Source organism: Lutjanus erythropterus, chromosome 17, assembly GCF_056507025.1.
Source record: "Lutjanus erythropterus isolate fLutEry1 chromosome 17, fLutEry1.hap2, whole genome shotgun sequence".
In the NCBI taxonomy this organism is placed as follows: Eukaryota; Metazoa; Chordata; class Actinopteri; order Lutjaniformes; family Lutjanidae; genus Lutjanus; species Lutjanus erythropterus.
Window position 1 is genome coordinate 6,779,134 of NC_139333.1, and position 26,676 is coordinate 6,805,809.

Consider the following 26,676-nt stretch of genomic DNA (forward strand, 5'->3'; position numbering starts at 1 on the left):
TAATCCAAAACAAAAGTTAAAGCTAATTTGTGGCCTACTCATTAATTTCTTCATGGTCAAAGTGGAATGTGCCTGTTCATGTCTGGAAAATCAATCAACAATAATTCAGAACCACAAACAACTTTAATGTTTCATAAATAGTGCACATTTAATGACAGTTGCTCGGTTGGTGATGATTCTCTGTTTGTTTCTAAGGTGGTGTTGAGGTTTGTTTGGTACTTGCTCCATCTGCTGGTAGGTTTAAGGAATTGAAAAGCTGAAACATCATTACATCATACTAAGAAACACAGTGCAAAGAAGATAAGCAAGAAAGAATTTTTTGCAAAGAATTACAAATAAGCTTACATTATGAAAGTCATCAACATTTAGGGGTTACAGAATATTTAACCAATACTGTAATACGTGGCATTTAAAATGCAATCAAAGGAAATTACAGATTATATTAAAAGAGAAGAAAAAAAAGGCAGCTTTACATGAAAATATGCAGTTGGGGTGTGGTGGAGTTGTACAATGAAAATTACTTCAAGAAACAAATATTTTTGGCAAATTATAATCAGTCAGAAGTTGTTTCATTTGCAATAACTACTCTCTGTTCATAATGAAATGATGTCAACGGGTTATTAGACATCACATCCTCTTTACTGTTTTTAATGCCAGAGTACATAAGTAGATTTGAGGTTTGAGCCTATCCACAGCTAATAAATTCCCTTTTATAATGAGATATACACTGAATCCATACTCATTCAGTACAAATCTCTCTAGACGAAGGCATCAGCTAAATACCTTAAACATAAAAGTAAATCTCGTAGAGGAGACAGCTTGCTGGTCTGGGAGTCTGGGAGATCATATAAATGACAAATACAGATTGTGGACCACCAGCGTTTCGTATTAAAACTATTGTAAAAATTTTATATGGATAATTTTCTTCCAGCACTGTATTCTTGTGAAAAAGCCCCTGAAACCATATGGTAACCAAAACCAGAAAAAATAAATTCTTTCACTGATGACATGGACTACAAGGCTACACAAGCCACACATAAAAACTGGACTCTGATATTGAAGTGGTGATTAAGCACAAGACATATTAACATATATTTTTCAAAGGAAATGAGTATACAACACGAGGAACTATTTTCTCTGCTCTCTCTTCGACAGCCTTGCTGCTATGATTCTCTGTGCTACAGGAAGAGCGTCACTGGCCTGAGCAATAACATGAGGTTCAACCCCTGAAACGCTCCACACTTTCCCAGTGATGGCACTCAACACAACCTGGTTAGGAATGGAAGCGTACAGGACACTGTCTCTGATCTGATAGGTTCCACTTGATAGAGACCCTCCAATTGTTGGTTCCCCAACGATCGTGGCCCGATTCAAGTCCTTCATGGTGCGGGTGAAAACCTCTGCTGCCGACCCTGTCATATGACTTGTGAGAATGTAGACGTCTTTGGAGGACCCATACCTTTGACCCATGACTTGAGGCAATGTCATGACCTCTGTCATAGTGGTTGTGGTGCGGTCGAAGACAGTGTAAAGATGCCGCAAAGGCTCAGCATCAAAGAAATAGGTGCACAAGAGGGGAATCGCTGTTGAATATCCACCGGTGTTATACCTCATGTCAATTATGAGGGCATCTGTGTTTACTATCTTGCTCCACACTAATTTTATCAGCTGAGGTCCTGTGGCCTTTACCACCTCTACATCTGCCATCATGTCAAACCTTAGATAACCAACATTTCCTGGCAGAAGCTCAATTTTAAACAAAGCGTCAATCATGTATCCAACTTCTTCAGCAGTAGGGATCTTTGGGACGTCGTGAAGCGACTCAGGCTCGACATCGCAGTGGAAGACATGGAGGCGGTGATCGCCCGAAGTCTCTTGCAGGTCTGCTGTCAGCTGAGATGCCAAAGATTCAAAGTCGACTACTGACCAGTACAGTCCCTCAGCCCATTTGCTCAACAGTACCTTGCTGACCTCTAGTGCGACTTCATGGATTGCGTAGTGTTTTTCTAACAGTTCTCCAGTTCCCTTTATGAGGGACCTAAGCCCTTGGTGGAAATCTGCAATCTCGTGAACATGCTCCACAGCTTCCTCGGCCAGCACAATGGCGTCAGGGACCACCCCACCTCCCAGCCAGCATTCACCATTGTTGTCTAAAAAGTTTATGAAAGGGACAGTGATGGCAATATCTGTTCCCTCTATTTGAAATGTCTTTGAGTGCATCAGAGTACCAGATGTAATTTCCCCAATGACTGTGCCAAAATGTAGGGACTGTATCAGGTAAGCAAACTCTTCACCCACACTTGCTGTGTAGTAGCTGGTCAACACGTAAACCCCACGTTTGGAGCCATAGGATGGGCCTGTAATTTGAGGTAGAGAGTCATATTCTGTTGTTGTGTTTTGAACACTGTCGTATATCGTGAAAAAGTGATGCTTCTGGGAAGGGTCCTGAAGATAGGACAGTATGAGGGCGAGAGACGTGGAGGATCCACCAGTGTTATAGCGTAGATCAATAATCAGGTAATTAGTGTCTTTGAGGGACTCCCATACCTTTTTAGCCATGAGCTCCTCCAGTTTATCCCCAGCAGATGACTTGACAAACTTGTCAAAGCGGAGGTAGCCAGTATTGTGTGGGAGAATTTCCACTTTGAACGTTGTATCAACCAGCTCTTGTAATAATTTCATATCACCTGGACTGCTGTAAAGCTCAGCGTCCTCCTCTACTATGGCAGCATTGTCTTGGATGTATCTGATGATCAATCGTGGATCTTCAGACACAGTCTGGAGCTCGTGGTTGAGTCTGACTGCTAGGTCTTCCTCAGATACGATAGAGAATAAGTCTGTAGATTGCAGGTGTTGAAGAAGAGCTGGAACTCTGTCGGTGAAAGCATAGAACCTCCTGATTGTGTCGGAGATACTCTGCACAACTTTTGGTATGGCACGCCTTACAACCAGAAGAGACTTAGCTTTTGTGACAGCTTCCTTAGCAATGACATTGACCATTGGGGAAACACCATTCACCTCCCAGCTCTGACCTGTGATTGGGCTGACTGATCTTGCCACAGGAATTGTTATGTAGAACTCCGACTGAGCAATCCTAATCTTTTGGACTTTAACTGACCCCCCAGCAGTCCTTTCCCCAACTATGATGGCCCTCTTTAGATTTTTTAAGGTATATGCCACTGCCTCAGCAGCCCCCATGGTACGCTTGCTGGTTAAAATAATCACATCTTTCTTCTTTCCATACTTTTCCCCTATTATTGATGGCATGGTCCACAATTCCCTCGTTGTATTTGAGGGTCTGTCATACACAGTGTCGATATGAATGAGGGGCTCAGAGTCTGAGAAATAAGAGATTATAAAGGGAACTCCAGACAATTCTCCAGCTGTGCTATACCTCAGGTCGAAAATGAGAGAGGATGTTTGAGCAACTTTGTCCCAGATGTTGTCCCTCAGCAGAGAACCAAGCTTTGCTGCTGTCTCCTCCCCAATTATCCGATCTATCCGCAAATATCCAACGTTGTTGTCCAGGATGTCCAGCTTGATAGAGTTTCTCACCAGCCAGATCAGCTGCTCCCTGGGGAGAGATGGCAACGTCTGTGGCATCACTGGGACGAAATTGGGTTCGTATGACACAGTAAGCCGCGGATCGTTCAGTGCCCCTTGTACTCCGACTGTGAGGACAGATGCCAGGGTCTTCTTGTCTGAAATCTGCAGGATTTCTCCGCTGTTGATGGCCTGCTGAATGGCCTCCTGCATCCCAACCAGGTTCTCAGGGAAACAGTAGTTTTCCAAAAGAATCTTGGCCATTTCTAACACCAGGGCAGGCTGGAATGATGAGCTGACAGACAGAGTACATAAGAGAAGCATTAACAGCAAGGGCGGTCTGTGTTGCGCCATCTCCAGTGTCTTGATCAACACTGATGATTTCACTGGGCTGTCAATTCATGTCTGTCTGGGGATGGTGGTTTTTGTAGGAGGGAACACTGTCATTGTTCGTTTTTTTGGACAACAACAACATCAACATAAGAGGCTTTTGTCCCGAATAAACCCTTAATCGCATTATCTGTGGTGCTTCAGCCAGCAGACAATAACAGACAAAATAAAAAATGGTAAATGGGAGCCTGTGTATTTTCTTACCTTTTTACCACATCAACACAATGCATGTTTGGGTTCTTACTTTTATTTGACTCTTACACAGTTGCTTTGTCTTTATCTTAGAGGCTTTAAATATTTAATATTTAATTTTTTACAATTACGCTGTAGTCTTATGCATGAATTATAGTCTGTATCATTCTCAAATTCACCATGCTATCCTATTTAGGCTATACTGAAACCATCTCAACATTTCCTTTAGACACAAAACTTGTTAAAAGGACAGGTGAGACATGCTCAGGGTGGACTGATTGATGTGAACGCAGACACTCTCACACTCCCTCTCTCTCAATCTCTCTCTCTGTCTGTTATGAAAGCTTATGGTGGTGTATTTTGGTGCTGTTGGTAGCTTTAGGGGTCATGTCTGGGTCGCTCTACTGGTGACATGATTACACAGTTCGTGGACACGTGGCAAAGCCTTCTTAAAATACATGCAGGATCAGAATTGGGTGAAAAAAAGCACACACTGGATATAGAAACAAAAGGTTGATTGGAAAGTCTTTATCTGGGTTGAATGCTTAAGTATTTGCTTATTCTCTTTTCGTGCCTTGCTATTTTTTCACAGCATCGTGTCCCGGTTTTTGTATTTATTAATCAAAAAATGACTGCCAAGTGAGAAGGTGACATTTTTTCATCCTTTCATCTGATTTAGGCCTAAGCTCTGTATGTGTTAGATCTGTATGTTAAGCTCGAATCAGTTTGATCAGTAATGAACAATTTTGTAACTCAAAATTATGCAGCCAGACATTATCTCCAGCCAAATGCTAAACCGTGCTCAACTAATCTGAAAGTCTTAGCTATTAATACAGCCTCATGCGTTACATAATACAATCCCCTTTAACAATTCCCAGCACACCAGTCAAGACTATTAAACACTGTGCCTTGCCCTCGTTTATCAAATATAAGAACCGGCTACAGCAGTGGTTTGGGTATTGAAATCCCTGAACTGCTGACTTGCATGAAATACAACAGCAACCAGTGCAGAATTAAAGCTGTCCACGAACAATGTAGCTATCTTGGTAAGCTAATTAGCACTGCCCTTTCAGTATTGCCTTTCATGCTATTCTAACATAGATGCCAAAGCTGTCGGTGTCTGGAAGCTATGGAGGCTAACAGTTTAACAAGCTAGCAAGCTGGCAAAATAATGGCAGGAAGGCAAATGCATAATGAAAAGATGTCAGTTTTTTACTCGGACATGGGTGATTCTTTGAATCCAGTGCCCTTTAAGTCCCCCAGACTTACTATGAAGATTTTGAATTTAAGGACACTACAAAATGCATTTTAAATACATCAAGTAATAGAACCAAGTGTTTTGCATTATAATGGAAAACAAAATAAAACATTTTATAATTTTATTTTTTATAAAATCTGTTTTCTACTTTGTAGACGACCACCATGTGGCATGTCCTCAATGACCATCATTAGCTTTTCACTGAAAAACAAACACATAAAAATTGCAGTTAATGCAATTTTGGTTTGGCTGTCTACTTTTGTCTACTTTAACAAAAAATGTATTTTTTTCTGAAAAAATACATTAATTATCTATTATCCTGCAATTCTTGTACACGTCCCACAATTTGTTTTCAACCCCATCACAACATACCATTTACCTCCTATAAAAATAGTAGATTAGGCCCTGTGATATCAGAATTGAGGAAGTGACATCAAACAAGTCTTTTGAATAACATGCTGCAAAGAAAAGAGAAGAGTCACTATCTTTTCATACTCATATTTAGTTGTTTTTGTTGTCAGATTGAGATTGTCAGGCTCAACAGTTCAACTCTGTTATATGAATAAATGAAGATAAACTACTGTTTAGGGAAAAAATCTACTTTAGTATTGCAAAATATTACAATTTAATGTCAAAAATGCCACATGGTGCTAATATCTTAGCTAAATATGGAATTATGGCAAGTTTTAGCCAAAAAGCTTAACCCTGTCACAATTTTTTTTTATTTTATTTAATGTCACGTTTATCTTCTTTTACTGAGGTTTGCAGGAGTTGTACAGTCTAAGGAACGCTCTAACTCCAGTGTAGACGAACTTTTAAGGTCAGAGAAGGACCGAGGAGAGTTTCTCTGACCTTCAAGGCCATTTAACTCATTGTCTGGCCCACAGCTTTACATTTTGATGTGGTCCCATAAGTTTAATACCCAGACAGCAGGCAGCATTTTTCACTGTGAGAGCTCAAAAACTATATGCTATTTTCCCAGCCAGACAGAAAAAAAAAAACAGCAGACAGACAGACAGCATTAGCAACTAGCTTGTGAGCTATTAGCATGCATTTAGTAGCAGAGTTTGAGGAGAGCTAAACAGAAGTAAATGGAGAGTTCATATTATTTACATCTCATTGTTCTGCCCCTAAGTGGACAAAAACTAAACTGATGCAGGTTTAAGGTTTAAAAATGCTATCTGCTGCTACTACTGCTGCTGTGTCTGCATGCTGTTGATTGGGACCGTATTATGTGGCAAAAGTTAACTGAGATAATTATTTTCCTGGCTGGTTTTTAATGCTTGCCTTGCTGTTGGTGCTATTTTGAGACCAGTGCAAATTTGGATCACCCAAGATGTACGTGCAAGTGTCTCCATGAACTTGTCTTTGGTCTTGCCACAGATGTTTCAGCTCCGATAAGGAAGTGTCACTGTTTTTAAATATTTACAGAGCTGACACTGTGCATTAACAGATTTTTACTGGAATTAGTTTACTTATTTTGAGTGTAAAATTAAAGGGATATTTTTAGTTTAGTCAGTTACAATGTGGCATGTTCCAGTCATGTGAGAACATTCAGGATGTTTTTTTGTCTTGATCGGTGTTAATAACATTTAACACATGTAGAAACAGTAGTCATAACTATACCACCCTATGTATATTACAATAAAAAATATATTAATTCACAGGATTCAGTATTATACAATGTGAAAAACTAAAAGTAATAGTCACAAAGTTAAAGGAATAGTACAGCTCTGAATGTTGCTATATATTGTATTATATCATTACAAACACTACGACAGATAAGGATGGAGGTTGCTGCTTGTGAATGGATCAAACATCCTGTCATACTACAGTAAAGTGCAATTTATTGATTATCCCCATTGTTTTTGCAAATTGTGTTCACAATTGATCCCACCTCTTTTTGCTCAGTGCTCCAAAAACAGCTGAGCAAGCTTGGTACCTGATCGAATTTCTGCTTTATAGTTTTTTTTTACTGTTTTTTGTTATTTAGCTAATGTTAGTGAAATGTGAGTTAACTTGGTAGTTACTGATTTATGTAAATTAGCTGGCTACGTAGCTATCATTTTGCTTACATTCGCTATCACATGTATTTAGCTAGTTAATGATAGTTGTAGATTAGCTAGCTAGTTATCTTGCATTTTGCTAATATTAACTGACATAAGATGAGGCTATATGCCATGCACCTGTATTTGCATATGTGTGACCAGGCTCTTCAAGGGATAGTTCACCCAAAAAAGAAAATTCAATCATTATCTACTCACCTTCATACCGATTTAAAGTCAGGTTTAGTTTTTTTAGTAGTCAAAACCCTGCTGGAGTTTCACGGGAAAACAGCATTGCAGAATCTCTCAAACAATGGAAATAAATGGTGACCAGTTTTCAAATGTATAAAAACAACAAAATAACAGTGTGACAGTGTGCAAATGGCATGACTTTAGGAGACTTGGATTATGCCAGATGAGCGTTATAGAGGCATTTCCATTTGTTTTTCATGTTTGAAAACTGGTCACCATTCACTTTCATTGTTTGAGAGATTCAACAACACTGTTTTCCTGTGAAACTCCAGCAGTGTTTTGGGGGCTAAAAAACTAAACCCGACCCTCAGCCGGCATGAAGGTGAGTAGATAATGACTGAATTTTCTTTTTTTGGGTGAACTATCCCTTTAATGGACTTTGAAATTGATGATGGGTTACTCACTGACTGAATGGGGGATTTATTAAAAGCCCTACACACCCGCACAGGGGTATCTGGAGTTACCAAAACCACCGAGCTGTTAATGAGAGAGGGTGAGGGAAAAGTCAATGATGCAGTCTGTACAGTCTGCACACATGAGTTTACCTGCACCAACTTTGACAGAATATAATATAATCAGAATATAATCTGCTTTAGAGTCATCGTCAAAGAAGTATGATAAAGGCATAAAGTCGTGCCCAAAACTTACTAAACGCTGGATGAGTAACCACAATTAAATTTCATTTTGTTGCAAGATTTTTTATTCATGTCAGGGTAGGAAAGCCTCAGAAACAAAATGTAGACATCATGAGACATACAGTACAATAAAAACTTTCCACTGCATGCTAGACAGTTTTTTTTTATGGATAGCAGCTTTATTATAGACTTGGCAGATTGACTTGCAGAACTAAACTGTCATCAAACTCTGGATGATTTTTATATGTGTCTGTTGCAGGACTTTGTTACGGCTGCCCTGCACAGCAACACAGACGGTTTCTCTCTCGTAGCGGACACACATCAGCGATGTAGCATGCATGCATAAGCTGATCATTCTGTACAAATCTGTATGGCAGTAATTTACAGACTACTGCTGCATATATATTAATATAAACAAATCACAGTTACAGTGGAAATGTACAGATTTACAATAAAACCAGCACAGGATAAACAGATGGACAGCTGTGATTAAATGTCACCATATTAATGCCAACAAGTACAATTATTTGTTTTACAATCACCGGCAAAAATGTCATTTCAGTTATCGTAGTAAAGAAAGATGTCCATTAACCAACAATGACTTTCATTTGATTTTTACCTTTCATTTTAATTTTACTTTTTACATATTTTTGTTGTTTTACACATACATTATTACATTACATACATTATTTACCACATAAAAATACACTTTCATTAGTTTTGTTGAAATACATAAGACCAGTGGTTCTCAAACTTTTTCTGGCGTGGCCTCCTTCAGAAAAGTGAAAAAAAAAATTCACACATTCCCACCCCACAATGTTTATCAGTCATTACAAAGACAGGAGAACCAACCAATAAAAAATGATCCAAACTGAATAAAGGTTAGAATGATAGCATCAGGAAACTCTTGATTATTTTCCCTGCTTAAATTACATTCATTCAACTTATTTAACCTATTTTTCCAAGATAATCTTTGCCACCCCTGCAGTGGCTCTATGCTCCACCAGGGGGGCCCGCCCCATAGTTTGAGAACCACTGTATCAGACCAAGGCAGTGTAAGGGAAAGCTTTTTATATACATATAATCAGTATTAAATACACAATGCAAAGATGTCTTGCTTTGGTTTTCTGTGTGGTGGCGTTAACATGTGAAATGGCAAAAACCATGGTGCTGCATTCCAGACATGCCACAATTTTTCAATTTCCGACATTTTGAGGGAATAGCATAAACGGTAAATGCTACGTTGTATTATTTCATGACTTCAAACATGTAGTGTATTTAGTTTCAGCTTTACAGACATATTCCTGGCCATGTTAGTGGCTGGCGCTCAGTCAGTCCACCACTTAAATATCTCATAAATCACATCAGTTATTGATGAATTTTAATAACTTTAATCCCTTAACTTTTCATCTATTGCCATCATTTGGTCAAGACTTCTTTTGGTTCAGTGCATTGGTTTATATCTCATTATCTTCAGAAGTAATTTGTACTTTGCGTTCAGTGGTGACAAGCAAATGGTAGCATGCCAACACACTTAAATAAGATCATGAATGTGGTGAACATTATACCCACAAAACACATTGGTGCATTAGCATTGCCATTGTTAGCATGTTAGCATGCTGATGTGAGAATTTAGCATGTTGTGCCTAAGTATAGCCTCACAGAACTGTTAACATTGATGTAGGGGTCGTCAGCATTTTTCAGGCCATGACATGACTCACATGACATTACACACGTAGTTTACGTTGTAAAACGGTCGCTGTTTGGTTTGGTTTAGGCACAAACACTTCTTGGTTAGGTTTAGGAAAAGATCATGTTTGGGTTAAAGTAAAGTTAAGTATGTCACATGATGGAAGTGACGACAGTTGTGTGATGAAATTTTGAGTTACTCAAAACTTTAAATAACTTAACGTTTACTTCTCAAACCCAGGTCTCCTGGGTGAAAGTCCTGTTTGTTTGACCTGTCCATCTATCCCAACCTCATCCAATTGTTTACTTTCCCACCCCGTCATGTCTGTGGCTAACAAGTCTGCTGTTACAGAGGGTGATTTAGTAGGTTAGCTAACTCGCATGATCACACAAAGATTCACAGATTCTTCATGAATAAGCCAATTTACTTTAGCTCCTTTGCTAAAAATATGTTGAATTCGTGTTAATTTGTATTTTCAGACATAATTTTTGAAAAAAATTAGCAAACAATAATTGGGAGGCCCCCGTGCAGTCACTCTGAGAACATCCTTGGGGTCACACACCCCCTGTTTAGGACCCAGGTTGTAGAGTCTTAGTATAAAATATGTTTTATATAACATACGCTGTTGCATGGGGAGGAATATTTGGATTTTTTTTTTCAACTCCCTGGGCTACTTTCCTTCTACTGGATGAACAGGGAACATTGGACTGACTTGAATGAAATGCAGGATTAGAACCATTATAATGACCAGCGCCACCACCAGAACAAACCAGTTCTCTCTGACTACCTGCAGCCACACTCTGCCACCTTCATCTCCTCATAAAGGTATCTTATCGTGAGCCGTCCATTCTCCTGGTACATGACTGTGATGGGGTCGAGTTTGATGGGGACGCAGCACGCCATGTTGGCCTTCTTGGGGTCCCTGATGTTGATCAGGGTCTGGATGAGGGCGTGTTTCGACGGGGTCATTTCGTCCGTAAGTGGGTGGTAACACAGGCCTCGACATTCGAAGGCGTCATATTCCGGAGGCGCCACGATCCAGCTGTCCCAGCCGATGTCTTTAAAGTTGACTTTGAGAGAGGTCCGCCTGCAGTATTCCCTCTCTGCCTTTCTTTTCCTTCTCCGTGGATTCTGAGCCTCCAGGATCTCATTCGGAAGCTGATCTCCTCTGTTCCAGTCGGCACCAGAATGTAAGATGGTTTCCTCTTCATGGAGAATCATCTCTCTTAATTCCTTCTTTGCCTCCCTCCGCCTGCTCCCTAGGTCATCTGAGAAGACTATTAATGCCGCTGATGTGTTATCTCCAACAGACACGCTCATATTTAAACAGCCTGCTCCTTCAGATCCCCCACACTCCTTCATGTCCACCACCACATCAAAAACGGTCGCTCCATGACCCAACCTGATCCAGCTCTGAATAGCTGAGGTCACATCCAGCGTCTCCCACATGCTCTGCGAGCCTGCCACCTCTTTGCCGACCAGCAGTTGGGTCGTGGATGTGAAATCGTCATAATCCACTTCGTAGACTTTGACGGTGGCCTTGAAATTGTGGTAGGTGACCCCTGACGGGTGATCTGGGAGGAAGAAGAGTTGTAGTTCAGCGGTGGTGAGCTTTTCATGGTTGGGGATGCTGACATTGAACTGCAGCCTGTGCTTCGACTTTGTGCCGTTTGTCACACAGAGAGTGATATCTGTTGGAGAGATACAAAGAGGTCAGAGGGTTTATTTGAAACAGCAGCTGAGATCTATAGAATCAGATGAGTCGCAATTTTAATGAATGAATGAGCAGAGAAAGATGCACAAATTTATTTTGTGGTATATAATTGACGGTCCTTGCTCTGCGGCCAACACGGATTCATGGTTTCCTGCTGATTGTTTGTTGGCTGTGTGAAATGTGTTGATGGTAGTCTGTGTGTGTGTGTTTGAGAGAAGTTTTTGTGTGTTTGACAGTTTTGTATGTATTGTATGTACGCAATATCCTTTTCTGTATTTTTAACAGCAGTTACTTCATGTGTCCATGACAAATTTCCCTCAGGACAATAAAGTGTATCTAATCTAATCTAAAACAAAAATACTGATTTTATTTATGATTGTAAAAGAAATCCACATTATAAAAGATGGTTCACAAATATGTTTGCACACATAAATATTTCTTGCTTTGAATGCATTTTCAGCTTTCAACTTTTCAGCCAATCACATGACTCAACGGTGTGGTTTAATGTGATCGCATAACGTCACTATGTTAACACTTACTTAAGTTCTTGCTAAGTCAGTGATGTGGCATTTATCACTAGCATTAGCAAGGAAATTAGCTATATAATGCTAATAAACAACCTCATTAATGTTAGCTAGCTCGCAATAATAAGAATTTTTGTGTGCACTGACAAATATTTTTGTTTAAAGAGTCATTTATATATAAATTAAAAAACAAAGGATTTAGTGATAACAAACTAAGCTAACAAGCTTTCACTTTCCATGTGGAAGGTAGTTAGCCTAACATGTTAACTCCTACTTTTCAGATGTCTGAATTTTATGACCAATGTTATGTAGCTCTGTTGAAGAGGGGAAAAAAGTACTTTTTATCAGTGTTTGTAGGCTATAACGTGCTCTAGTTAGGACTGGACCATTAAATTGACAGTGTGACAACTAGCAGTAATGTTATCCTTAAAAATGGGCTCCCAAATGCTTTGGCTCAGACACTTTTTCCATAAAATATGTTCAAATTAATCTATATTTTGTGTCTAGAATTCAAATTTCAGTTCAAAATTGGGTGGAGTCTACTTGATCATATAGGAAAAATACAAGCTTTTGGAAGCCGTAATTAAGACATCACAAGACAATGAATTTCTATATTGCAACTATTTATTAAAATAAATTTGGGGTGCTCTCTGGGACACTTCAGAGTGGTGGTTCTCTAACTCAGGGGTTGGGGACCCACAAAAGAGATAGATGAGATCTGTGAAATAATTACCAAGAGAAGAACCCAACAAAAGCATAATTCTGCCACACATAATTATGTTTTATAGACTTTTCCTCTAATTCTTTTAACACATTTTCCAATTAATTATATTAAGTAAAATAAAGAAAATCATTTTGATCACATTATTGAGCAGTCACAAGTAGACAATGAGTCCCTTTAAAGGGATCTCAGGCCACAAGGGTGGAAACCACTGATCTAGATACCCAAAGATAACCTAAACTATATTTTGACAGGTAGGGATTTCTGAATATTTGTATCAAATCTGTGAGTACAGTTATACCTTGGACGGTGAAGCTTCGTATGACATCAGACTGAGGGATTGCCGAGCTGTCCGAGGCGTACTGGTTGTAAAGCTCCATCATGAACTGAGGAGGAGAGATCTTGTTGTGCTCCTGAGGAACATCCGACAGGTTGAGTTTCCTCAGAAAGTCCTCCTTCATGGTTCCCAGCAGGTTCTCCGTCCTGGAATCGGTGTCTTCCTCCTCCAGAAGGTACTCCTCTGACAGCTGAGAGTAGAGTCCCTCAGGGTCCTCGCTCTGGATGTCATTACTGAGAGGTTTACAGGTGCAGGAGCCAATGGAAACCACCAGACTCAAGCACACCTGGAACAGGAATGATCTGGAGCTCTGCATTTTGAAATCAGATTCTTTCTAAGCCACTGAACTGGCACGGACTTTACCTTCTTCACGGCTTGAAAACAGACTTTGCGATGGCAAGGTTTGAAAATGGAGATCCCCAACGCAAGGACCACTGTCCTGACGTCCGCTCCCATGCTCCCAGAGTAAACACGGGGACTTGTGTCAACCAAAATAGTAGCTTGGCCATTCTTATCACTGCCACTGATGCCTTCTTTTAAGCTTTGTTATCATTAGAGGGCTGGCTGCTAATGAAGACACTGTAAACACTTGAGTGCGATAATGAGGGAGGCACTGGAAACTGTGAGGTTACTGACAAGCAGACATTTCCATAAAATGCCTTTTCCCAGCTTGAGGGTGAAACTGTCCAAAACACTTAAAAAAAAAAACAAAAAACAGCAGATTGCATTCTTCACCGCCATCATTGCTACATATTTCTTACAGGTTAGTGTTATTTAACTTGTATCCAACCACTGTAAACTGCAGATCACACAGGTTCCACATAACAAAATGTGATCAAAACATGTGGTAACATAATATATTTGACAGTAATTTTCAAGTCATACAGTACAACAGAGACAAATGCAACTAGTAGAGTACAGATCCTCGCTAGGCAACAGATGGTGAAGCACCTACTGCAATGTCACCACAACTGCCAGATGCAACCAGTGGGAATTTGTAAAGTTCCACCAACATTAACATGAAGCACATACATTGTCTCGAGCTAAAACAAGATTTCAAAGTGAAGCGGTTGTTGGTCACTTGCGGCCCCTAGTGGCCAGAGTGAGAAGTTAACTGTCAATGGTCATATAAAAGAGAACAGTCAAAAAGTAAAATTTCTGCCTCCACCAACCAGTCAAGTTACAATTGAATGTTTATTGCAGCAGCAGAACATAGTTATAGTTTGGCGTCTCTCCTTGCATATCATGTTTACATAGACATACATCCTGGACCTCTTGCCAGGGCTTTCAGGTGGATGCTGAGGTGATGGTGGTGCTGAATGAACAGGCAGTGATGCTGTTCCAAAGCATCAATGGCACTGACAGGCAGAGGGAGAGATGGGAGGTTTTAGCAGTTTAAATAGAGCGCCAGATTGGAAGGGTGTGTTATTGGTTTGTACTACAGAGTGTGATACATGTCACGTGTAATTGCAGCTTGAGTTGACTGCCTGAACTAACTCGCAGGCATCGCTACATTTAATAAAAGATATTAAGTGTATTTTTTGTGGGGGAGGCAAAATGGAAGTTCTCACTTCGATTCCAGTGAATAATTTCCAGTGGCATGCTGTCTTTACTGAGTGACTGTTTTTACAGAGGAGGACAGAGGACTGATGGAGAGCTAATATGTTTATTTGTAATTTTGTCATAATTAAATGAATTATGAATTCTTGAGTTGTGGGCCAAAATGTGTTCAGTGACCCCGATGTGACCTTGGCTTTTGATCTTCGGCCACCAAAATTTTATCATTTGTGTCAAGTTTACAGAAACTCCCTCCAGGGGTTCTTGAGATGTCACGTTCACAAGAATGGGATGACCTGAAAACATAATGCCTGTGGCCATAAAAACATAAAGGCGTAAAAGTCATAAACAAAGTTTTTCAAGGTTTTTCTGAATCACAGAGGTCCTTTAACGTAAACTGATCAGTCCAGTAGTGCTCGAGATCAGCTCTGGATAAGATGCAGGTTCGTTGATCACTCGCTGAAACATAATCATCTCCGAATGCAGCAGCAGTGTATCTTCACAGGAGCTGCAGCTGTCCTCCCTCTCCTTTTCAGTACCTGTTGAAAGCTATTCACGATCAGATCTTTCATAATTAAGTGATATGGCAGTTGAAAGAATTTGTGTTCTCACTTCCTGTACGGATTTTGTCAAAATAAAAAAGGATCAAAGATAAACAAAGACGATGAGAAACACGTTTTGCACTAATTGTATAAAATTTAGTCTTTTTTCTGAACTGCACTTCCCAGAGACCACCATGTCAGTAAAGCAGTGTGAGTCTAATGTGTTTCCTTGGATTTTCCATAGAAGTCTCTCTTAGTGTTCTGTTCATTGATGTGGCTGCTACTAACTACCCAGTGATTTATTCCAAGGAACAAGCAACAGAATAATCACTTTATCAGGATTCTTCTGAGAAAAGAACAACCAGACGTAGCGCGTTAGGAGCAACACATGGGAAAATGTTCAGAAACTGATATAGAATTATAGTGGGAATCTATAAAAATCTGATAGGCATGAGCGCATATTTCATACCACTGCCAAACAGCACAAAGGACATGATGGTGGTGGCCTTCACCGCTACATCCTGCATGTCCTCGATGGATGATGGGATCTGTCCCTTGTTCCTGTGGGGGGTCTGAGCCTGAACCACAAGCCAATGAGTCTGGGGACGTTGGCCTGAGTCCGGCCTATCTTGGAATTTTTGTCTTTCACCCATGCAGTCACTCAGTACTTGGTTCATGCCGGGTTTCATAAAAATGCTTTCATTGTGGCCCTTTCAAGCCTTTAAGAGTTCCTCTCTATGGAGTCAATCAGTGATGAAAGGCCACGACAAAATCTACTGGCATGGATACAGCAAATAATGTAGGCATGCAGGAGGGAAACAAACAGCAGGGAAACTGGACTGAGAAAGATCTGGTTATATTACTTTGGACCAAATAATTGGGTTCAAAAATATGCAGCAAAAACATATTATATAAAAAAAAGACCAATAGCCTGTGGTTTATGATGGTTGATATCAATATTATACTGAGGCATCCAATAAACAATATTTGGTTCCAATACTCAATACAGATTTTTTTTGTTTTCAAGTCAAGAAATGCAGAAGAATCCAAGTTTTCTTCAACAACATTTAAACCATCATGTAATATTTAAACAAACAAACAAAAGCTTAATTGTTGGGTTCTTGGAGGCAGAGGAACAAACTATAAACTCAACATATTAACAACTGGGAGCAAACAGCTACCAATTTAGGCATCAGGTAGACACAGAGAAACAATAGCATTCACTGGGAACAGTGTTTCTGTCAACCTGACAAACACAAGTCCAATATTCACTCTGCTTTTAGCTCTGCTTTTGGTCTCCGCCAACTCCAAATATGTGGCTTTTTAGTTGTACCAGCTAGTTGTTAACTTTGTCTCTATGCCTGTTGCGGTTAGAGAATGCTGATGGGAATGGTCAGTGGGAAACTAAAATTGTAAAAAAAAAAAACACTGCACTGACAGAAAACATTTAATAAAGCAACAGTAATTATTTGTTGCTATATCGCTACAAGTTCATTTCACAGTCACAGATTTGATGGATTCATGACGTTGACTGTCATCTTTAGAAACTGTTTGGAAAAGGCCAGACACTTTCAAAAAAAATACTTGGCCAGTAATTGATTGAACCATCTTTCTTTCACCATCCATCATGGACTAACTAGTCAAACTAGCCGCAGCCTGTTGGGAGTTACACCAAGATCACAGCCATAGCTCCTCATGGTACACTGATTGGTCCAACCCCTGTGGCGCGACCAAAAATGCATAATTTGAAGCCCAGCAAGACGGATACTCCGAGAACGCTCTCTGAGAATCCAGCTGCCTCACAAGGTAAGGTGGACTCACCACCACCACCACCCATTTAATGCAGGTATAAAAACTGGACATTACATTACTACCTTATTTGAAGACCTAAGTAAATATGAACATTTATGACATTTAATAAAATCAAATAGGAAATATTATCAAGATAATCGACACATTTTCAGGATTAGCATTAAATGTACATAAATAAACCAAGATATCATATTAACTTTAACATAGTAAAATAAATGCAATCTAATGTGATGTTACACAGTAAAAAAAAAAAACAACTTGAGAATTTTCAACACAACTGCCTAGATTTGTGTTTTAAATCAAATCCAAACTCTTAAGTTTTTTAAAAAACTAAATAAAGTTTTGCCAACTTACTATCTTTTGTTGAGATAATTCGTGTTTCTTGTTTAGATAAACTTGAATGTTTGAGTTTGAAATACATTTTTTTAGGGAGTTTTTCTAAAACCCAAAATTTCAAGTTTATCTAAAGTAAATGACTTAAACAAAACATTATCAGTTGGTAAAATGTTTTCTTGGTCAAACTTAAGAGTTTGAGTTGGGCTAAAAACTCAAAAAATTATTGAAGTAAGTTTTCTCAACTTTTTTTGTTTTTACTGTGTAACTATTTAATGTACTGTATGTATAGTGTTGACATAAAGTAAGTTATGGTAAGGTATATGTCTACATCTGTTTATATTTTTTTTAATAAAACCTAAGAAAGTGAACAAGTATCTTTGACCTTATGTACAGTAAAGTTTATTTCCTCTCCAGACAGCATACATTATGTCTATGATTTGTTAAACCACACATCACATAACTATTTAAATACACTTTTAGCCAAACAGTTATAATTGGATACATGTATCCCTTTTTACTGACTATGGAAATCTACTATTATTACAAACTGTACAAGTAATTTTTGATAAACAGTATTTATGTGGTAAAGTGAAATACTGACAGGAGGTACTAGAACTTTCTCCTTCAAAATATTTTAGTCCCTTACACTTTCCCAAAATGCACAGCAGGTGGCAGCAACGCACTGTTTTTCCTCTGTGCTGTAACATGAAACAGCTACACAAAGCTTATAGTACAATAAATCTCAGTGGGTGTTATTATATATGTATGTACAAGATATAAACAAATGACTTGAAATATAGTTCAAAGAAGCTATTACCTCTCATGCATGAATAACATTTCTTGCTAATATATGGGAGGTGTTCAAAGACAACTGTGCCACTCTGTGTGACACATCAGTTAAGAATAAGTACCATTTAGTTTGCATTAGTAACTACAATATTTACATGAGGGTTAATTAATTTCATAGGATGTAAATGTGCTGCCAGGCAGTCTGTGAGTTTTATCAGTTTGTCCAAAATTCAGATGAAGAGAAGATACTGACGTCAGAAGATTTCAGAAACTGTTGAAACCAGCTCCAAAACCAAGTCTTGAGTCCAGGCTGAGATCAGAGAAGTTCAAGTCTTGTCTTGTCTAATATTAAAACAGAAAAAAACACTTTATAAAAGTGAAAATGTGCTGAAAAAGGGTTGAAAAAGCTTATGAAGGATCAACAGAGGTGAAGATCCACCTGCAGGAGTTCTGTATCTAACTTCAATGTCCAGCTGGTCAATGCAACGAAAAGTTAGAACCATTACATACACAGGTTTGTGTTAAGTGCACTTCTCAGAACTGGTTTTGGATGATGTGAAAAAAAAAGAATTGTGGAGATAAATACATCCATGGAATTTGTTAGATAAGCAGGAAAAAGTCCAATCATGACAGACACTAGAGATTCACAACAAAGTTCTCAGTTGAGACTCAAGGACTAGAGGCGTATCAGTTCATCCTCAGCTGTCCTCATTGCTACTGTCCTCAAAATGCCCTCGTCATACACGCTGAGTCTTCATGTACGTCCTCCTCTTTTATCTTTATTGATGGCAGGTCCGCTGGCTCCAGCCCTATCGGCAGGCGCAGGTATCCACAGACATGCCGGGGTAGACCTTCAGGACCATATTCCGGCTTGGATCCAGGAAAAGGACACTGAGGGGGCTCATCTTCTCTGGAACGCAGCACGGTTCGGGGACGCCAGGGACGATTCCCACGGCTCTGACGATGCTCTGGATGGTGGCGTGATTGGAAGGACGCACCACCTAAGGAATGGAGAAGAAGTAAAAGGGATTAGTCCTAAAACAACTTACTGTTGTAACTGTAAAAAGGCAACAACCTCAAAAGATGCCAAATGTGATATGATGATAGCTGATAGATAGACAGTTCAGACTTTTTGAAGTGGGGTTGTGTTACGCCCCTCCCACTGTTTTGGAGACTGGAGCATGCTGTGTTGCACTCCTGTTTTGTCTGCCCCAGATGTCTCCTTGCCTTTCTCTTTGGATGCATTGTCATGTGCTGTGTAGGTATGGTAGGTTAGCTGTATAATGTAGTTCCAAACTTTGTTTGGACTTATATGGGTGGGGGTGTTACGTGCCAGTCAGGAAAAGAGCTTGTTTCTTGTTTTTCCCCTCCTGTCTGCCCTTTCTCCCCTCCCCCTCCCCTCTTGTCTCCAGGTGATAATGGACAGGCTCCTCATTGGTTCCCTAAGCTTGGAGCTGTCCACTGGCTGACATGGGAGGGTCATCAGCTGATTGAGCTCACCTGGGCCTCTGAGCTTAAAAGCTGGGCCCTTTGCTCACTCTGGTCTCTCCCTTCCTCCAGCTGGCATCCACCTTGTGATCTTTTTGGTTTGTGTTACGATCTGTGTTAGCTTTAGGTTAATAAATTATTCTTGTTTTTACTTTAACCCCTTGTGTGGACACCCCTTCTTGTTGCATTCCTTGAGCTGGTTTGTAACAGGTTGTATGAGGGAATTATCTGAATTCAGTGTATAATCAGAAAAATGACAGTTGACACGTCCCCAGTTTGAAGAAGCAACAGGAGTGCCGGTGTCAGAAACTAAGCAATGAACTGCTGTGGACAGGGTCAGCAGCATCATGTATTTCAGCCACCTTAAAAAAGGTCAACTAAAAGAAAAAGTGTGCGCTGTACTTAGAATAATTTTCACTGCTTTACCTTGACATAAGACAGCTGTTTCCAACAGGAGACAGCCATAATACGAGCCAGTTATCGCTGTAGCTTGCTAAACCAGACTCTATTGGCGAAATCAGCTATTTTACCTCATAAAAGTTGCTGCCTCAATCTGTTCGTTTTTTTGTGTTATTTTGTGACTTCAGTGAATCCAAACTAACCTTTTAAAACACCAAAATCAAGCAATAACACAACAAATTTACAAATCAAGGCAGCAGTAAACCAGTAACTTCCATGCTCTACAATGTAATGTGTTGTTTTTTCCAATGGGGTCTGGTTGCTTTGGAGAGAGCGATATTTAGCTTATGACCCATTGGAACAGGCTGTCTGACAGCAAGGTAAAGCAGTGAAAATATTCTAAATGTAGTGCCAGGACTGTTTCACCAAACTGGGATTGTTTTGATCGAAACTGCTGTAGTTTATACACCTTCAATTAGTCTGAACTGTCCCTTTAATAGACACATTTATTATGTCCCTGCTGCAGTTTTCAGTCTATGTGTAGTAGTGAATGTGCATGTCACATACAGGAATCATCTACAGAACTTGTTCACAATTCCTTCGGAGTGTAAATTAGATTTAAAAAATACAATAAAATATAATACTAAAGCACTGAATATTACAAGACGTACTTGAATACAGACGCACTTGAACTTTTGGCTACACTGCTATACTTCACCCTACAACTAACAGAGGTACTGCTCAGAAAACGTTCAGAAATATGAAGTAAACGCGGAGTACCGACAGAAGGCTTCGTCTGTATTCCGTATCTTCTATTTAACATAAATGAGCCTTATGAAGGAAGTCCCTTCAACAGGGCTTGGTATCAAATTTTATTACTTTTATGGCACCGCCCAAATGGCTTCAATACTATCAAGTATTGAAAAATGCCTGGTCAATCAATATCAATACAAGTTTGATACCTGAGGAATAAATCTCATCAACATGCTGGTGCCAAGAACTAATGTTGGTGATTGGCTTTCTAACATCACACGTCAAAGAGGCACGCAAGAAAAACACCATGTTATGACCAGAGACAAGAATCTTTGTTTTCGTTTTTTTATCACCAGGTCTTTGAACGCCTTCTTCCTCTAAAGCGTGTAACTGTACCATAATGTGTAATGTCATTTTCCTGTTGTTAAAATGGTTTTGGCGTTGAAAAAGTATTGCTCAGGAACCAGCATTGAGGCCAAGGTACTGGTAACAGTACCGGTATTTCAAATTTTTGAATGATACCCATCCCTAACCTCGAAGTTTCCTTGTTAGTTTTGTTTCTCTGACTCACTTTAGGGATCGGGAATCCACAGGTCCCAGCACAGTAGTAGGCATCAAACGACTTTGGTGCCAAAACCCACTCGCTCCAGCCGATGTCAGCGAAGTCCACCCTGAGGTAGCGCCTGGAGCAAACCCTGGGCTCGCTCCATTGTCTCCTCCGGGCCTTTTTCATCGTCCTCTCATCGAAGCTCAGCACCTGGGGCTTGCTCAGGCCCTCGCTGCTCTCCTGACCCTGCTTCCTTCCCTGTTTCACCGCCGCTTTGGCTTTCGCTGGGAAATACGTGTTCTGCCACAGTTCGTGATTCTTCAGGGTGTTGTATGGGACCTCTGGAATGTCGTTGGTTTGGATCTGGAGATGGAGCTCCCTCCGGATCCGTGAGGTGGAGGCTGAAGCTGAGGGGGACACATCCTCCCCTACAGGGAAGGAGCCGTACCGCTGGAGGGACATGGCCACGCTGTTCGGCTCATCTATAGCTTGATCGTCAGCGTATATCAAGATGTACGGCAGGTTGGCTGGAGACAGGCGCTCTTGGACGTGAGGACTCCTCTGCTGCGCCCGAGCTGCCCCGATCCCCATATCAAGGTCCACGGTGACCACAAGCTCTTTGAGATCCCTGATGTGTTTCACCACAGCTGTTACATCCCTCGTCTGCCAAGAGCCTTTCTTGAAAGGAGCCAGAGTTATGTTCCCCAGCGGTGTTGCAAAAGCCGAGTTTGGGGACGATCCGTGGAAGAGGAGCTGCGGGGAGGTGGCGTAGGGATGCTGAAGCCCGCCAGACGGGTGGCGAGGCCTTCGGAAACGCCACGGTCTCTGGTGGTGGCGGGGCCGCTTGTGGAGGAAATGAAAAGAGGCGAAGAGTATGAGCTCGGATTCTTGGATAGAGGATAGGTTGAACTGGAACACATCTTTGCCGTGCAGGACTCCTGGGGAATTCAGAAAGACATCAGAAGAAGAATGAGACAACTGGCTAGAAAAACTAGTTTTTGAAATTCAAAATCTTCTGAGAAAGCTGAGGATCAATCAATCTGTCTTCAGTGTTTTTTTCTAATTTATCTATTGGCTTTAAAATGGATTCATAAGCAGTGATGTAACTCACAATAAAATATGAAATCACACAAGAATTTAGTAACTGTCTAATATCAACTAATCTTTTCTCATCAAGTTAATGTAAATATACAAATTTTATTTATTTAAGTTAATCAAACTTAAAATTTCTAGTGTTTATTTTCAAAACACGTCAGAAATTAGAAACATGATTTAATCTAACTTGAAGTCTTTTGACCTGAAAAGATAAGTTGAATGACTGTACTGTAGAGTTCAATCAACTCATTAAATGAAGTTTTCAAAGAACCATGATCAGCATATTAGCAGACTTCCCAGCATGCATTGTTTTAGAGGTAAAATTGTCTCCTTTTGTTTGAATAAAACATATGATGAAAACTTGATGTATGTCTCTAATACCCTTTTGAGACAAGTTATGGTTGCTTGTTTTCACAAAAATTGAAATATTGCAAACCATGATGGTTAGTTTTGAATTCAGTCCCTGCCCCCTTAGACTTTAAATTTAATAAATTCACTTCTTTGTGGGGGAAATCGAATTTGTTTGTAATCTTCAACAATGTGACTGAAGAGCTGTTGGTTCAACTTAATATGTTAAGCTTATTGAACATGTTTTCCAAAGTAAAACTGTCAAATTTATTTGACTTGAAAAGTTTGTTTTGAATCATTACAAATTACTTTAACTTGTCTTTTCAAATTCTAAATTTTATGGCAGCCCCGACACTGACTTTTTAAAGTTAGTACAACAAATAGATTTTTTTTTACAGTGTTGCTGGTTCAACCATACAGATGTTTTGTCAAACAGATGCTTAAGCCTGAAGGGGGCTCTCAATCTAAAAAGAACAATAAATCCGACTAAAGTGATCAAGTTGCTGCCTCAAACTTTCTCTCGTCTTTTCTTTCTCTTCCTGTCATCTCATCCCGGCATGTTTGACTGACACAAATAACAGCATCTAATATATTTTCTGCAAAATGTTGCTCAACATGTCTGACTGACATAAGCAGCGGCAGCATGGAATATATTAAGCTTAAGTGCCTGCTGCCTCACGCATGACCAAAAAGCCTCATCCTAGATCGCTCCGTTCTTGAAGTTCAACCTCGTCTCCCACACTTCCACCACAGCCTGAAAGACAAACATTGGATCGGTCCAGTAGGTCTGTCGCGGGCATATGGAAATGCTTACAGGAGAAAAAGCTCCTCTGAGGCTTTTCGCTGTGCAGCCGGTGTCTGAGTGTGATAATAGGCTCTTGTCTAACACCTAGGTTGTTGCAGCTACCGGGTAACTAACAGTGCCCGAGACTTCAGGTCCCCCAGTTCACTAAATCACAACACCGACGGAGCGTAGAGGTGAAGATGTTTAGCCCAGAGGGGAGTGAGAGCTGCTGTGTGATTGTCAAAAGACCTGCATTTGGGATGTTTAGGATGTTGAAACAATTAAGATCAGGTACTTTTTCAAGGTATTATTATGAAAGATTTAATTATAGGGATGAAACGGTAAACATTACGATAAAATTCCTGACCATTAGTATTATTGTTTCCAATTTAAATTATTGTGATAAGCATAAACTCATGGTGAATACTGTTCAACGTCAACTAAAGATAAAGAATCATATCACCATTAATTAAACTTAAAGTTCAAGTATTCATTTTCAGAACACTTCACAACTTATAAACATTATAACTTGAAGTCTTTTGCCTTGAAATGATGAGTTGAATGAAGGTGTGCACAGGGATTACCCAAGTCCTTAAATAAAGTTTCCAAAGAAGCATGATCAGCATATTAGCAGACTTCCCAGCATGCATTGTTTGAGAGTAAAAAGTCACCTGAGATCTTTCTGTTTAACAGTTTGTAGAAAAAAAAAATGGTGTAAACTTGCTGGGTCTATAATGCAGTTGTTCGCAAAGTTTTGGTTGCTTGCTGCCACCACCTTATGCTCATAATTTAAGCCCACTGAGATCAGTTGGACCAAAGTAGCTTCAACAGGAGCAGCTGAAGCTCAAGTTTTTTGTGGGAACTTTGTGTGACCAAACTTTTCAAACTGAGAAAACCTAAAAGGAAATCAAATTTGTTTGTAAAGTTAATCAGAGAGACTGAAGAGTTGTTTTAACTTAGTAACTTAATTGAACATGAATTAATATCAAGTTTATTTGACTGGAAAAGTTTGTTTGTTTTGAATCATTACAAAATGACTTCAACTTGCCCTTTCAAATTCAGTCAACTTAAAATGTTAAGGCAGCCTGGACACTGACATTTTAAAATTAAAACAAGTAGGGTATTTCTACAGTGTATGCGCAGCCTGAAACGTGGGTTTGTTTTGCAAAGGACATGATGCCATTTCAAACCGTTAAGTGTTCAATATAAAACTTAGCAAAATTATTTCATTGTGTGTATCTGTAGTACATTTTCAGCACATTTTCATACCGTTTCTCCTCTAAAGTTGAATGTGAACTTTTCTGTCTATGAAAGTTTGATCTGTAATGACATGTGTAACAACAATAAGTAAAATAAGATAAAGTCAAAGTGGAAAAACAAAAATGAGATTAAGAACAAGTTAGATGAAATCTCGGATTTCACTCAAGGATAAGTAGCATAAAACTGTTATAAATTTTGATTAAAAATGAATTGCAGGCTAAATAAGAATGGGCTGTTGTGATGATTAATTTTTACTAAGTTTAATTTGATTTAGGAGACATTTTGTCTGTTGTCTATAAACTGTGATGTATTCTAATGACCACCAGCTGGGTATCGATCCAATTGTAATGACATCAGTGACACAAAAAGTGGCTTCAAACATTCAAATTAAGAGATAACATTTCTTTAGAAAAAAAAAAAGTTGAAAATCAAATTTCCAAATCTCATTCAGAGTTTTTAAGAAAATGCTTAATCAGTATTAATAAATTCATAATAATCTGAGGATGCCTGAGGGATTCTGAATATGTAATATACCTTTTTTGACACATTACGAAAATTATACCTCCCTACTTAAACTCAGCGCAACAAGAGTAACTATTACTTAATTTTGGCTGGATCAGCCGTCACTCACTCGGGACAGCTTTAAAACTCCTCACGGTGTTTCCTTCCCTCTGGCTCAGCGGTTCTTTGCTGTACTTCTCGTACACTTTGAACATGTTGATGGAGACCATGTCCCGGTTTGCGCTTTCGTGCGCAAAGACGCGCTCCTCCACAGCCGGCGGGACATCTGCACCTTGACGCACGGCTTCACCAACATCCTCAGATGCGAGTTTAGCCCAGCTCGACTCCAGAATCAGCAGTAAATGCAGAGTGTGAAAAAGCCGGCTCGCCATGGATGAACTTCTGGGAAATGATTCCATTAAAACAGAAAAGTGAAAAACCTTTAAGAATCAAAGAAGCCTCGCTGCCTTTCTGTCTGTTTCTCGCTCTCTGGTTGATGCCCACCCAGACGTCCAGCCGGTATCCAGGTAATCCGTGTCAGAGCAACACTCACTCCACGGTTCACGGTCTCCAGCTGTTTCTACAGTGGGAGGAGACCGGGGGGAGGACGCACGCATGAAGCTCTGCTGCTGGATGACAGATGGTGACGCCTCAGAGCGCACAGCCAACGAGAGACGTGCAGCTCTGTAAACTACTTACGAGTTTTAATTAGCAGCGAAGTTAAAAACTTCTTATTAAAGTATTAGGGGAGACTGGGGACGGTTGCAACATTTTTGGCATTTTTCTGTTATTCAAACAATTAGACTGGACGAACCGAATCTTTATATATTAAACTTAAATCTGTCTGCTGATAACTCATACTATTTAAAGATGATTACAGATGATACATTGTTCACAATATTTATTTGACAGAAAGAAGTCAAATCTTGCAAGTGACCTCAACCCTGTATCAATAAGCATTGTATTCTGAAAATATGCATGGTTTCCACTGTGTACATCACCCTTTCTTTTAACAACACTCAGTAAGCATTTGGGAACTGAGGACACTAATTGCTTAAGTTTAGAAAGTGAAATTCTTTCTATTCTTGCTTGAAGGTGCTCAACAGTCCGGGGTCCCTGTTGTCAAATTTTGCCCTTCATACACATATATTTCGATGGGAGACA

At 39.7% G+C, this 26,676-nt stretch overlaps 3 protein-coding genes across 3 annotated transcripts; all 3 read right to left on the reverse strand.

Moving 5' to 3' along the window:
* Positions 1 to 148: 148 nt before the first annotated feature.
* On the reverse strand, positions 149 to 3,887 carry irbpl (interphotoreceptor retinoid-binding protein like). Its single transcript, XM_084741107.1, has one exon. It carries the CDS (start codon positions 3,865 to 3,867, stop codon positions 1,129 to 1,131), a length of 2,739 nt encoding a protein of 912 aa, XP_084597233.1. The 5' UTR covers positions 3,868 to 3,887; the 3' UTR covers positions 149 to 1,128.
* Positions 3,888 to 10,171: 6,284 nt separating this feature from the next.
* gdf2 (growth differentiation factor 2) lies at positions 10,172 to 13,750 on the reverse strand. The gene is made up of 2 exons (XM_084740896.1): positions 13,266 to 13,750; positions 10,172 to 11,696 (listed from the first exon to the last, which is right to left on the reverse strand). Exons 1-2 carry the CDS (start codon positions 13,615 to 13,617, stop codon positions 10,789 to 10,791), a joined length of 1,260 nt encoding a protein of 419 aa, XP_084597022.1. The 5' UTR covers positions 13,618 to 13,750; the 3' UTR covers positions 10,172 to 10,788.
* Positions 13,751 to 17,924: 4,174 nt separating this feature from the next.
* On the reverse strand, positions 17,925 to 26,069 carry gdf10b (growth differentiation factor 10b). Its single transcript, XM_084741584.1, has 3 exons — positions 25,643 to 26,069; positions 21,549 to 22,462; positions 17,925 to 19,338 (listed from the first exon to the last, which is right to left on the reverse strand). Exons 1-3 carry the CDS (start codon positions 25,929 to 25,931, stop codon positions 19,147 to 19,149), a joined length of 1,395 nt encoding a protein of 464 aa, XP_084597710.1. The 5' UTR covers positions 25,932 to 26,069; the 3' UTR covers positions 17,925 to 19,146.
* Positions 26,070 to 26,676: the final 607 nt, after the last annotated feature.

Excerpts from the sequence above, each read along its gene's own strand:
- irbpl (XM_084741107.1), bottom strand. The coding sequence starts at position 3,867 with ATGCTTCTCTTATGTACTCTGTCTGTCAGCTCATCATTCCAGCCTGCC.
- gdf2 (XM_084740896.1), bottom strand. The coding sequence starts at position 13,617 with ATGCAGAGCTCCAGATCATTCCTGTTCCAGGTGTGCTTGAGTCTGGTG. Across the intron at positions 11,697-13,265 it reads ACGAAGCTTCACCGTCCAAG|ATATCACTCTCTGTGTGACA; the intron begins GTATAACTGTAC and ends TCTCTCCAACAG.
- gdf10b (XM_084741584.1), bottom strand. The coding sequence starts at position 25,931 with ATGGAATCATTTCCCAGAAGTTCATCCATGGCGAGCCGGCTTTTTCAC. Across the intron at positions 22,463-25,642 it reads GAGTTTTAAAGCTGTCCCGA|GAGTCCTGCACGGCAAAGAT; the intron begins GTGAGTGACGGC and ends TGAATTCCCCAG. Across the intron at positions 19,339-21,548 it reads GTGGATTCCCGATCCCTAAA|GTGGTGCGTCCTTCCAATCA; the intron begins GTGAGTCAGAGA and ends TCCATTCCTTAG.